Below are 12,683 nucleotides of genomic sequence, written 5' to 3' on the forward strand. Positions count from 1 at the left end.
CTGACGCCCACTGTCACCTGGCCCCGTCTCATGCACCTACAGGCAGCTCTAGGGCAGGGAGCGCCCTTCTCGCTCCTGCTGCAAAGTGTCTCAACAGAACCTCTCGCAGTTCAGGATGAGCACGTGGCCCAGGAGGATCAATGAGCCCCATTCTTGGGGCTTTTGCTGGGACACTCTGAAGGAGGAGCTTTCTTCCCACTGTGGTTGCTGAGCTGAGGGAATGGAGCCTGGCACAGTGAGGGGAAGAGCAGCACATGGAGAGAACCAATTTGAGAGGGACATCAACACAGAAGAAAGTAAAGCCAGTAGCTAGAGAAATCACCAGATCTAGGTGAACCCCTGGATACAGCCATGCCTGAAATGCCTGTACTTTTGTTACAAGAACCAATTAATTCCCTTTTTTTAGTTTAAGTCAGTTCAAGTTAACTTTGGTCAATGAGCTGGCAAAAGTAGACAGATAACAATTTGCTCTGCCTGCCCCATGGCATCAGATGAGACAATAAATATGAAAGCCCCAGGCTCCTGTAAGGCACTGGTGTTCTTATGACCACTGGCAGCAAGAGGATGAGTCTAGAGTCTCATCTTTGTCACTTACTATGATAGTGATCTTGGGTACCTTATTTCACCTCTCCAAGTCTCAATTTACTTACCTGTAAAATGAGATGATAATATTTCTCAGTGGTTATGAGAATTAAATGCAGTAAGATTATAAAGTACATGGCCTGGTGCCTAGCATGTGGTCGGTGTTTGATACAATGTAGCCATTGTTTAATAAGAACAATAAATGGTCATCTGTGTGGTGACAACCACCGCTAATAATAAAGTTGTCGTCATCATGGTAAATATGGTAACCGCCAGGAACGTGACTCCAGCCTGTAGCCTTGCCGGCCCTGAGCAGGGAGACCTGGCTCCCCAGGCTTTCCCCACTCACTCCCAGGCGTGCTCCCTGCGGCTGGCTGGAGTGGCACCAGGTCCGTGGCACCTCCTTCCTCCACAGGTGCCACCGTGGGCACTTGATGGGGGGCAGCTGGTCTGCCTTCCGGCCAGTAAGCCAGGTGTTCCAGAACAGCAGGGCTGTGAAGCCCGAGTGCCTTCACCTCCGCGTCCGGCAGGTGACAGCAGGGCCCATTCCTCTTTGGTGACAGCTCCCTGATCTCTCTTTGGGGAATCATTAGTGTTGCCATATTTAGCAACTAAAAATACAGAATGCTCAGTTAAATTTGAATTTCAGAAAAACTAATGATTTATTAGTATAATAGGTCCCCAAATATTACACGGACATACTTCTACTAAAAAATAAATGTATTGTTTATCTGAAGTTCCTATTTAACTTGGTGGCCTGTATTTTATCTGGCACCCCTAGATGCCATGTCCCCACCACCCTGGGAACACATGATTCTGCTGGCAGCCACCTGGCCTCAGGGATGGGCAGGGTCTGACCAATCGGAGCAGCCCCCCAGCTGGTCACACTGATTGGTTCAGAGACAGCATGTGACCCAATCAGTGACCAATGGGAATGAGCCTGGGAACTTGGGGGATAATTAGGACAGAGAGGCTCGCCCCAAGCTGTTTGCCGAGCTGGAGAGGTGTGAGTCTGGTGTTGTCCATGGCCTTTCTTTTTTTTTTTTTTTTTTTTTTAGGAAGATTAGCTCTGAGCTAACTATCAGTCCTCCTCTTTTTGCTGAGGAAGCCTGGCCCTGAGCTAACATCTGTGCCCATCTTCCTCTACTTTATATGTGGGATGCCTACCACATGGCGTGCCAAGCGGCGCCATGTCCGCACCCGGGTTCCGGACCGGTGAACCCTGGGCCACCGAGAAGCGGAATGTGCGAACTTAACCGCTGCGCCACCAGGCCGGCCCCCGCCCATGGCCTTTTTTGCTGCACTGTAAGGAGAGCCTGCCTGGGAAAGCAGAGAGAGACAGGGGGCCTGACCTGAATTTTTCCTTCCCTCCCTCCTTCTTTCTCTCCTTCTCTCTCTGTTCTTATAACCCAAAGAACTAAGTTGGGTGGCACTGAGAAAGTCATAAGGCCACTGCTTCAGGGACAACTTGAAAGGACTTTAACAACCACCTGCTTGGGGGCCTTTCCCCTCAAGGCAGTACGGATGCCCTTCCACCCCAGAGATGCTTCAGGGTGCTCCAGCCTGAAGTTGGACCGAGAACCAAGCTCAACTTGGTGTCTTCTAGTTTTATTTTCTAGAACAAAACATGTGCCACCTGGCAGCTCTGCCCCACACCTGGTGCTCATCCTGCCTCCACAACCGCTGCCCTCACCACACCCATTCACAGAGGTCAGCCGAGGCCAGGGAGGAAAGGACTGCTGATTCTGGCGACAGATAGCCCGGCGTGCCCATCTGTTCACCTCTGGAGAAGATGGTGACTGGCATTGGGAGGGAAGTGGCCTGCCACCAGGGGTGGGTGTTCTAGGGTCTCTGGGGCCTGGCTGGGGACATCCCAGGCCAAAGATCAGGACAGGTTGGGGGTGTGGGCAGGAACCAAATGAGCACACAGTGCCCGCATCTGTACCAGCACGGTGACCCTATGGAGCTCTCGGCCTGGGACTGGCTGGGAGATGCTGGTCTCCCTTTAGAGGGACACAGACTCTGGCCTTGGACACCTATTGTCCCAGCCCTTTGGAGAGGGCACCATAAAATGAGGCCTTAGGCAATGATCTTGCTTCTCAGGTCTGAGTTCTTTGGCCACCCGGGGTGGGCAGGAACAGGGTCTAGATGGCATCGCCCTCATTGTCAGACTCCACGACGTCCAGTGGCTGCAGGCGCAGGGAGTCATAATTGGGAGGTGGGGTGCCCGGGATGGGCACAGGCTGCTCATCGGGGTAGGTCCCGGTGGTGGGGCTGTGGCTGATCACGTCAGGCTGGAAGCCAAAGTTGGTGTGGGCCTCCACCAGTTCAGCCACGGTGGGCGGCGGGCTGGCATAGTGAGCCTGGGCTCGCCTCCGCTGCAGGCTCTTGGAGAAGGCCACCAGCTTGATGACAGTGATCCACACAAAGTCGATGATGATCTCTCCAAACTCAATGAGGCACAGCACCGAGCCCCCCATCCAGAAGCCAAACTGGCCGCCCAGATTTGACAGCAGCCAGACAATCTGTGGGGAGCAGGGGACTGAGGGCCTGGCAGGAGCGGGGGTCAGGCCGCAGTTCCTGCCTTGAGCCCAGCCTCACATGTTCCCATGTGGTGGGTTGTTAGCTGGGAGGGGGGGGAAGGGTGACTATCTCGGCCCAGGGAAACCATTTGGGACTGCTTTAGGGATTTTCCTAATTCCTCTGGTGGGCTTGGGAACCCCCCCCCCACCCTCAGAGTGCAGGGCAGAGGGGTGGCAGGGCCAGGCTGGGGCGTCAGAAGCCGCCAAACTCACATTATTGGCCGCTGATTCCTCAATGGTGCGATAGTTGAATTCTTGGAAGTAGATGTTGAGCTTGACAATTCCCTTCCTGCAGGAGGCAGCAAGAAGGGCTGGTGACCTCTCCCCGAGACACACACACACACACACACACACACACACACACACACACGCGGGAAAGGCTGCCAAGGGGCCGCCCCAGCCCTCCTCTCGCTCAAGCTTCTCACATGCCCACACCCAGGAGTGGTGAGGTCCAAGGAAGAGCCAATAGTGCTGCCCTTCCCAGCCCCTCTGAGCCCTGAGGCCACAAAGGGCATCTCTGTCCAGCACCCATCCTGTGGGCCCCTTTCTGAACCAGCTTCCTAAAGGATACTCCGGCCAAGACAGCCCCAAGGATCCGCTGAGCTCCTCTCTCCCACCCCCGGGGTGGCCAGCCCATACACAGTAGATGCTGCAGAGAGTCCTAAGCCCTGCTCCCCTGTCAGGGGCCCTGGGGCAGAGAAGCGTGGCTGAATGGGCTTCCCCCTTACACCTGATGGTCCTCAGAAAGGCTATGCTCTCTCCCACCTCCAGAAGCCTGGACATCTCTGTCTCTTCTTATTTGTCTGAACAGTTCCTATTCTTCCTCAGAGGATTAGCTCAAGTGCCACCTCCCTATACAGACCTCCCTTGTCTCGCAGGCAGACAGAGGCTCCTTCTTTGCTGTGCTTCCCCAGGAGGGTCTTGTACAGACTCTCATCACCATAAGCCCTATTTGCAGATCTCTGTTCTCTAGCCTCGAGCTTCCTGATAATACGGACTTTGTGTCTTTCTTGTGCTCAATGCATGTTTGTGTTGAATGGATGGAGGCTGGGTGAGTGGAAGAATGGAAGGATGGATAATGGAGGGATAAATGGATGGATCAGTGGATGGGTGGGTGGGGGGGGGTGGATGGATGGATGGGTGAGTAGATAGATGGATGATTGGAAGATGGGAAGGATGAAGGATGGATGGATGGGTGGGTGGATGGGTGGATGAGTGAGTGGATAGATAGATGGGTGGAAGAATGGAAGGATGAGTGATGGGTGGATGGATGAGTGGATAGGTGGATGAACAGGTGACAGATGGAGGAACCGGCTCTCCTTTAGGAAGTGGTAGACTCTGAGTCCCCTTGGCTGGCCTCTCTGTCACTGCCAGTGCTTCCTCCTCCAGGCTTGCTCCTGGATCTGACCAATATGAGAAGGTGTCTGAGTAGCTGCCCTATGTCCAAACCCCTCCCCTGAGGCTCTGGTTCCTCCCCTTTTCTGCCTTCCCCAACCCTGCCCAGACTCCAGGCTCACCTGCTCAAGGTGATATTAGTGCTTTGGTCCCGCTCCTGAGACAAGACATGCAAAATCCAGTCCTGGAAACCAAGAAGGCAGCTGAGAAAAATGGTGCCTGCAGCATTCCCTCCCAATCATGTGCCCTGCTACCTCTGGGAGGCAGACCACAGCCCTGTATCTTCCTGAAGCCCCCTGGGGACCATGTGTTGGCACGGGGAGGAGGAGGAAGGTAGTGGTGCACGCTGTGGCTGCTGCTGGGGGAGAAGGCACTCAGGGCTCCGGACTCTTCGTCTAGAGGCCCAGCCGTCCCATGCCAGCTCTTTCCCTTCCCTGGCCTTGGCATCTGCTGCTCTCTCTGCCCGCATCCTCCTCCCCAGCCCGCCCAGGCTGGTGCAGCCCCATCCTCCGGTTTTAACTCAAATGTCACCTTTTTAGGGAGGCTTTCCCTGACCACCCCCTCTAACGTGGTTTCCCTGGTGACTCTCTCATCATCCGGTTTCCTTCCTACACAGGCGTCATCACACTTTGCAATGGTCTTATTTCTGTGGATTGTCGTCTCTCCCAGGAGAATGTAAGCTCCCTAAAGGCAAAGGACTGTCTGTCTCATTCACAGCTGGGCCCGCACAGTGCCTGCGGGACACTGGTGGAAGGAAGCAGGGAGGGAGCGAGCACCTTCTCCAAAGTTCCAAAAGGCCTGCAGGCCTAGGCCCACACCTGCCCCTAGCCCGGGATGGGCAGCCAGGAGCTCGGCCGCCCCACCGTCTCACCTCGGAGGCCTCGGAGGGCCACTCAGCCATGGAGATGGTCATCTTGTACTGGGTGTCACTGGAAGAGAGAAGGCAGCCCTGTGACTGTCCCCGCCAGCACCACCCCGGCACGCCCTGCCCCCACCATGCCCGCCCTGGTCTCCGGGCCACACTCACTTGCAGGACTCCTTGCACAAGTTGATGCAGGTCTCCCTCTGGGCCACGTTTATGCGCAGGTCTGAGTAGCAATAGGCTGAGCAGGAGGGGGAAGGGCAAGAGACTTTGAGCAGAGGGTTTCTGGGTGCTTTCCTCCTGCTTTGAGCCTCTGGCACCCTCTGCCCTCCGGGCCCTGGGCCACCTAGGCCTGTGGTTAGGTTGGGTAGGGGAATTATCTCAGTGCAAACTCTCCTGTCATGGGAATCGTCCCTCCCCGCCAACTCCAGTCACTGTGCCTGGCCTGGCCTGGAGGAGCCTCTCCCCAGACACCCCAGACTCAGCCCAGCAGGATCAGGCAGCCTTCCCTCCGCCTGTCGTCCCCGTTCCTGGCCGGGGATGGGGTGAAGGGGTCATGTCGAAGGGATGGGTGGGTGGAAGAGAGAATGTCTACACATTTTGTTGGTTGTAAGAAGCAGTGGGACTCTCTCTGCCGCCCACACCCGTCGGTGTTTGGACTCCAGGCCCCCAGGGCTCCAGGCCTGGACCCCACCTCATGTGAGCCCAGCAGGGGCTCCTCCTCCTGTGGCTTCAGGTCTCAAGCCCTTGGAGGCCACTTCACTCTTCCTTCCCATCCCAGCGCCTCACAGAGAGACCTGGTGAGCCCACACAGACACAGACACACATGCTGAGGCTAATACATGTGGTCTTGTGTGTGCATGCACACACGTGCACACAAACCAATGTGCACAAATGCAGATACTGGAAGCAATCCATGTCTGTGCATAAACATATGTGCAGACACTCATGGCAGTCCAGAGTGCTCTTGTGTATCGAGACACAAACCCACAAATGCCCTTTCACCTGTGCACGTGAAAACATAAATGTACGCACACGTGTGCATTCGTCAGCAGCCACACACCCAGGTTCACACGTGTGCAGGCATCTACGTGGCACGTAGACACGTGCCCAGGAGGACAAATTCACTCCTGCACATTTCAAGTGTGCACTTCATGGACTGGAGGAATGGAGGGGGATCTGGAGGGAGGGACTGTGGACGGCGGACGGCGGAGGGGCAGGCGTGGGCACACCCCCAGGCCCTGCTGAGGGCGTGGAGCTCTGTGGTCAGAGCCTCGTGGGCAGTGGCACAGCTGGCTCGGGCGCCTATGCCTGGGGCTCCACTCACCCCAGTCTGGGAAGTCCTGGTTGTTGCAGTATTTCTCCCCACGAGGCAGCGGGTACAGGTAGTGGCCACAGCTGCAGTTACGGATCATGTGGTCTTGGAAGCAGGAGTGGATACAGGCCTGGCGGGGCAGGACACAGACATGACTGGTGATGGGGCCCAGGGAAGTTCAGGTCCAGGCCAAGGGAGAAGGGTGCCAGGGGAGGTGTCCCTCTGGCTGGGAAGTGATGAAAGCAGCCAAGCTGAGCCTACTGACCCCACAGTAAGATGTGACTGTCCTTCCCTGTCCCTGGCCCCTGCAGAGGGACTCAGGCCAGACCTCAGCACCCCAGCTCTCTGAGGATGGCCCCCACCACCTTTCAGAGTTGGGGCCTCACAGGGGACATGGGGAGGGAGGGCTTATTCCAAATACTAAAGCAAACACTGAGAGAGCTCCTGTTACAAGGCTGCAGCCACCTTCCGAGCCCTTTTCATAGAAGGACCCGGAAGGTCAGTCTTGAGGCAGACAGACAGGTCTGCTCTATGTTCCTTCTTCCTGGAGGGAAACGCTCAGGGAAAGCAAGGAGAAGGACCATCTTTGAACGCTCAGAGCTGATGGATGAGGAAGTGAGCTGCGCTGGTTGGCGGAATGTCCCCTGGTTGCGGGGAGGGGAGAAGAGTGGCCTCAGGTCCCCTCAGGGATGTGATGAAATGTGACGGCTGTCTACTCATACTGGGGTTGAGGTCATTCTGACCTGGTTTCAGTCCACTCGGAAGTGAGCCCCAGGCCAGTGTGTCCCAGGCCAGTCATTAACCTCTGAGCCTCAGTTTCCTCATGTTGTACATGTGCGGTGAGGTCAGGAGGTTCAGCTGGCAGGTGGCGCTCAGCAAGCACTCGGAGAGTGGAAGCGGCTGTTGCTCAGGTGTCTTCGCCTGTCCAGTTTCCTAAGTCCCGACATGGGGGGGCTCCTCGCTCCAGCCCCTGCCTGCTCCCTCCACTTCCCTGGGCCCTGCCTCACCCAGCCCGGCCAGGGCTCTGGTGGCCTCTCTCCAGCTCCTCCCGCCTGCTGCTTCCCTGGCTACCATGTCTGGTCCTCCTGTTCTCCCTGACAAGCCCCTGGGCTCCCTGCAGCCGGCAGATGAGACGGCCCAGCCGGGAGCACAGCTCTGGGGCGGGGCGAGGGCACAGACGAGGAGCCCTGACTGTGGGCCAGCGTCCTACGTCCTTCCAGACCTCCTTATCTCTCCCGGAAGGTAGCAGTCCTCTCCAGGCCCCAAGTCTGAGCCCGGGGATGGGGCAGGACCTGGTCGGACAGAGCGCCTGACCAGGCCTGGGTCTTTGCCAAGGTCTCTGGCCAGAGTGGCTACTGCACTGGATGAGGCAAAATTGAGGTTTTTCCAGAATGAGGTCCGTACGGCTGGGGCCGGAGGCCTCTGCGGCCCCGTTCTCCATGCTCCCCACTGCCCTGTGCTGCCTTGACCGTCTGTCTAGCCCTCCAGAGGCTCGGAAGATTCCCCGAGTTCTCCATTGCAGGCAGAAGCCCCTCCAGACCAAACCAGCCGGGTCAGACGTGGGGTGGACGGGGTCAGCCGGACAGGGTGGGCGGGCGGGGGCCCACGGAGGAAGGTGGATTTCCTGTGACTAAGGCAAAGGGACAACCATGCCACATGTGGGGCTCTCAGCCACAGAGAGGGGCACTGGGCTGCCCCTTGTCGTGCCATACTTTCCTCATTGCCAAGGCAGACTGGGCTGGCACAGCAAGCATCAGCGAGTGGTCATTTTGTACCTTTTGCAAGGATTCAGACTGTCCTCTCCACTGGGGCCGGGGCCGGGGACAGGCCTCCCGGGCTAACCCTGGAGATCAGGACGAGAGGGAAGCCCCCCAGCTGCAGCTAGAGGGATGGAGGCCAGACACAAGAGGGGCGTCTCAGGAATCTTAATGAGGCCTTCAGCCTGGGGCTGTAAATCCCGACTTCCTCATTCCTAATAACAGTGGCCACATCTCGGGGGTGTTGTAAGAATTAAATGAGTCAACATACGTGAAGCACTTGGAACAGTGCCTTCCTAGCCCCTGATAAGCCTGCTATTATTAGTATATTAATAAATGCTAACAATAATTAATAATTAGTGTATTATTACCCCGTTGGGGGTACTGAAAGGATCAAATGATAATGTAAAACAAGCAAGCCCTTAGCTCAGCATCTCACACACACCAGAGTCCTTTTTGAGGGACCCCTGAGTGAGACCCTATAATCCTGGGCATGCCCAAGGGCACACCTGCTGAGTGGGAACCCAGGGGCCCGACTGGCTCTGTAGCCCCGAGGACACCCTGGGGTCACAAAACTCCAGCAAAGCTGGCCTTGCGGGGACCAGCTCTCCCAGAGACCTGAGGCCTTGGTCAGGTCGATCTGGACAGGCCAAGGTCACGAGGCCTGCCCCATCTTCCCACCTGGATGGAGTAGGTGGTGTTGTGGTCGCTGTAGAGGTTTGGGATGGGGACGTCAGAGCCGTTCTTGGTGCACCGGCTGTAGGGCTCGCCCTTCCGCTCCAGCCTGTCCTGTATCCAGAAAGGTTGCTCGTGGGGGCCATGGTCACCCTAGGAAGCCCCCTCTGGACCCCCGTACCATCAAGCATGTGGGTCTAGGGGATGCTGAAGGGGGCTGGAGAGCCATAGGCCCCAGCAGGCGCCGGAGGGGGCTCATCCTCCACAGAGCACGGCTGCCCTGGCGGGTTCCAGCCAGAAGGCGAGGCAGCAGTGGACCTCGAGGGAGGGCCTGGGCTTGGGGAGGCCTGGATCCCTTCTTCTCAGGCCGTGGGAGGTTGGTCCTGGGCAGGTGGGCTTCCACCCTCAGTCCCCCATTGCTGCCCTTGGGCTGCGGCCATACCACCAGCACCCCGATGGACGTCTCTGTCCCCGACATGGCGTAGATGCCTTCTTCTTTGATGAAGGGGTACGACCTCTGCTCATGAAGCAACAGCCGGGCGCCGGCTGTGGACGTGAGGAAGGGCACGTAGTCCTCCTGGCCTATGTCCAGGATCAGCTTCAGGCCTGCAGGGAAAGTGGGGCCGAGGGCTGCCTGAACTTACTCCCTGAGGCTGAGGGGAGACCCCCACCCACTTGTCCAAGCCCCCTCTAGCCAAGGGCAGCTCCAGCTTTGCAAAAATCCAGACTTCTTACCTTCTCCAAGGCCCCCACCCCAGTCCAAGCCACCACTGTCTGACTTGGGCTCCTCTCCCCGCCATTCCTCCCCCATAATCTCTTTTCCACATGGCGGGAAGATCTAGGGGCACAGCACGGCACGGCCCCACCTCAGACCACAACGGTCCTCATTCTCTCTGTTCAGTCCCTCTTGGCTTCCATGCCCTTTTCTGCTGCTGGGCCTTCACAAATGCTATTCCCTCGAGAATGCTGTTCCCTCACTCCGGAATGCTGTCCCTGCCCTCACCCTTCATCTAGAAATTCCTGCTCTTCTTTCAGATCTTGGCCCAAGTGTCACTTCCCCCAGAAGCCTTCCCTCACTACCTGGACTAGGCCTCAGGGTCTTTGTTATATGCTCTCCTAGCTCTGGAACTTTCTTTCCAAGTACCTGCCCCACTCACGCGACTCTTCGTTTATTGTCTGTCTTCCTTCCCTACTCGACTGTCCCCTTATTGAGGGCAGAGACCACATATGCACCACAGGACTGTGCTAGGTGGTAGGACAATAAGGCTAGCATTTATTGAGCACTTGCTGCATGCTGAGTGCAAGACCAAACGCTTTATTGTACGTGATATCACTGGTGCTCACAAGAGCAGAGGTACTGTTATTATCCCCATTTTACAGATGAGGAAACCGAGGCACAGAGAGGCGAAGGGACTTATTTGAAGTCACCCAGCGAGGAAGTGGAGTTGCTGGGTTCTAAGGCAGACAGCAGGCTCCCGGATCTTAATCACGCACGCACTGCTGTAGCACCTGAGATACACAGTATTTTCAGCAGCACAGGGTACGGCGCGAGGGGTCAGCCCCCCGTCCCCTGGACCAGCAGCCCTGACAGTCACTGAATGACAGACCACCTTATGGTGGCCGGGAGGTCAGAACCTGAGTGGGGAGGATTTGCTCCCGCCTGTCCTGGCACACAGCCCGAAAGCACAGCCACCCTGAGTCCACCAGGCTCTCCCCTGGGACAGGCTGACACGGCGCCTCTGTCATCACCACCTCCCACTTCCCTGCTGCTGTTTGCTCCTTGGCCCTCTCTCTGTCTCTCTCAAGAAGTGCACAGCAACGAGACTGAGGAAGGACTCTGCCCCACGTTCCCTGTGTGATCTTGGGCGAGTTCTGCACAACTCCTCAGAGAATCCGGCACGGATGGAGCATCAACCAGACAGGCGCTGTGTTAAGATGTTTCCCTGCGTTACGTCTCAATGACTCAGCGAGCCGTACGCTGGCTGCTAGGTTCCTAGAGACTATCTTCGCGTGGGGAAATCAAGGCTTGGAGAAGCTGGGCCTGGACTCAGGCTTGCGCAGACGGTAAATGGTGGAGCTGGGCTTGCACCCGGGCAAGAGCTTGAGCTCTCAGCCACTGCGCTGTCCTGCTTCGGAAGCCTCGCTTTGCTCGTCAGCAGACTGGAAGCAGCAGTCGCTGCCCCAGGGATTCCCGAGTGGCGGGTGAGGGATGGCTGACAGGGCACTGCCCGGCCTCCCCTCGCCCGGCAGAGGCTCAAGCACGGCCACTGCTCCCGCGCCGGCCTCGGCTAAGCCAGCTCCTGCCCTCAACGGCCCATGGTGATTTGGTCTTTGATTTGATTTGATGTGGTGGGTTCTTCAAAGCCCTGGCCCCAGGAGGAACAAGACTTACCGAACTCAGCTCCGGGGTTGGATGAAGGGAGGGCCTTCTCCGTCATGCCCCAGTTGAAGATGTGACAGTTGCCATAATCAGGGTGGAAGATGGACGTGAAGTTCCTAAAAGAAACACCACCAGCTGGAGGGCAGGGCACACCCCAGCCGCTGCCTCCCCTGACCGTCCACTGTCCAGGGCTCGTGGCAGAGTGGAGCTGCTCAGAGAGGCTCAGGAAGGGAGAGGCGAGCAACAGGTCGTTCCGTCCATCCCCCTGCCTCTGTGAGAGGAGATTCCCAGACTCCCTTGGGAAGGAGGGCCGGAAGCAGTCTCTCTGGGGTCGGGGCTCAGGCTCTCTGGCTTAGCCATGAATTATGAGAAACACATTTCTTTGAAGTTTTCATGTGTCTCATCTACAGGGTCTTGTAAGACTGTGAACTGCATCGAATGGTGGCCCCAAAAAACCTATGTCCACATCCTAAGCCCAGGGACCTATGAGTACTATCTTATTTGCAGATGTCATTAAGGATCTTGAGACGTGATCATCCTGGATTATCCAGGTGAACCTTAAACCCAATCACAAGTGTCCTCATAAGGGACAGAAGAGGAGAGACACGCACAGAGGAGAAGCCCCGTGCAGATGGAGACAGAGATGGGAGGGAGGCAGACACAGGCCGAGCATCGCCTGGGCCCAGCAGAAGCTGAAAGAGGCGACAAGGGCTTCTCCCCAGCGCCACTGGAGCGAGCCCAGCCCTGCTGACCCCTTGATTTGGGACTTCTGGCCTCCTCTGTGACAGAATACGTCTCTGTTGTTTTAAGCTACCTAGTTTGCGGTACTTTGAGATGGTGGCCACAGGACACTAATAGAGACCAGAAGAGAGGGCAGTGCCGGGCAGGGAGTGGTCCAGGGAGCTGCCGAATCCAGCAGGTGGGCTTGTCTGGGAAACTCGGAAACCCAGGGGAAAGAGGGAAGTGGACGCAGTGGAGGGTCAGGGAGGCGGGGGACGCAGGCGAGGGCGGAAGCAGAGGCCAAGGAAAGAGAGGGCTGCGAAACGAGGCGTGAGGAGCCCCATACGAGGTTCTCTCTTAGGCCGTGGAAACGCTTCCTAAGGAAATAATTCAACAAGAACCGTTTCCATAAAGA

General features: G+C 57.0%; 1 protein-coding gene across 6 annotated transcripts in view; it reads right to left on the reverse strand.

Annotated features, from left to right (window-relative positions):
• Nucleotides 1-1,219: 1,219 nt before the first annotated feature.
• The window catches only part of SCNN1B (sodium channel epithelial 1 subunit beta), a 57,484-nt gene continuing 46,020 nt past the window's right edge, over nt 1,220-12,683 (reverse strand). For 4 of the 6 annotated variants that reach the window (XM_070232100.1, XM_023616125.2, XM_023616126.2 and 1 more), the window contains exons 5-13: nt 11,561-11,664; nt 9,611-9,774; nt 9,175-9,282; nt 6,749-6,866; nt 5,587-5,662; nt 5,431-5,488; nt 4,682-4,743; nt 3,378-3,453; nt 1,220-3,107 (exon numbers count right to left, since the gene is read on the reverse strand). In XM_070232100.1, coding sequence (XP_070088201.1) covers nt 2,727-3,107; nt 3,378-3,453; nt 4,682-4,743; nt 5,431-5,488; nt 5,587-5,662; nt 6,749-6,866; nt 9,175-9,282; nt 9,611-9,774; nt 11,561-11,664 — 1,147 coding nt within the window. In that variant the 3' untranslated portion in view covers nt 1,220-2,726. Of the gene's footprint in view, nt 3,108-3,377; nt 4,568-4,681; nt 4,744-5,430; nt 5,489-5,586; nt 5,663-6,748; nt 6,867-9,174; nt 9,283-9,610; nt 9,775-11,560; nt 11,665-12,683 lie in introns of all 6 variants that reach the window. The other 2 variants (XR_011424719.1, XR_011424718.1) reach the window with 1 other exon arrangement.

Source organism: Equus caballus, chromosome 13, assembly GCF_041296265.1.
Source record: "Equus caballus isolate H_3958 breed thoroughbred chromosome 13, TB-T2T, whole genome shotgun sequence".
NCBI lineage: Eukaryota > Metazoa > Chordata > Mammalia > Perissodactyla > Equidae > Equus > Equus caballus.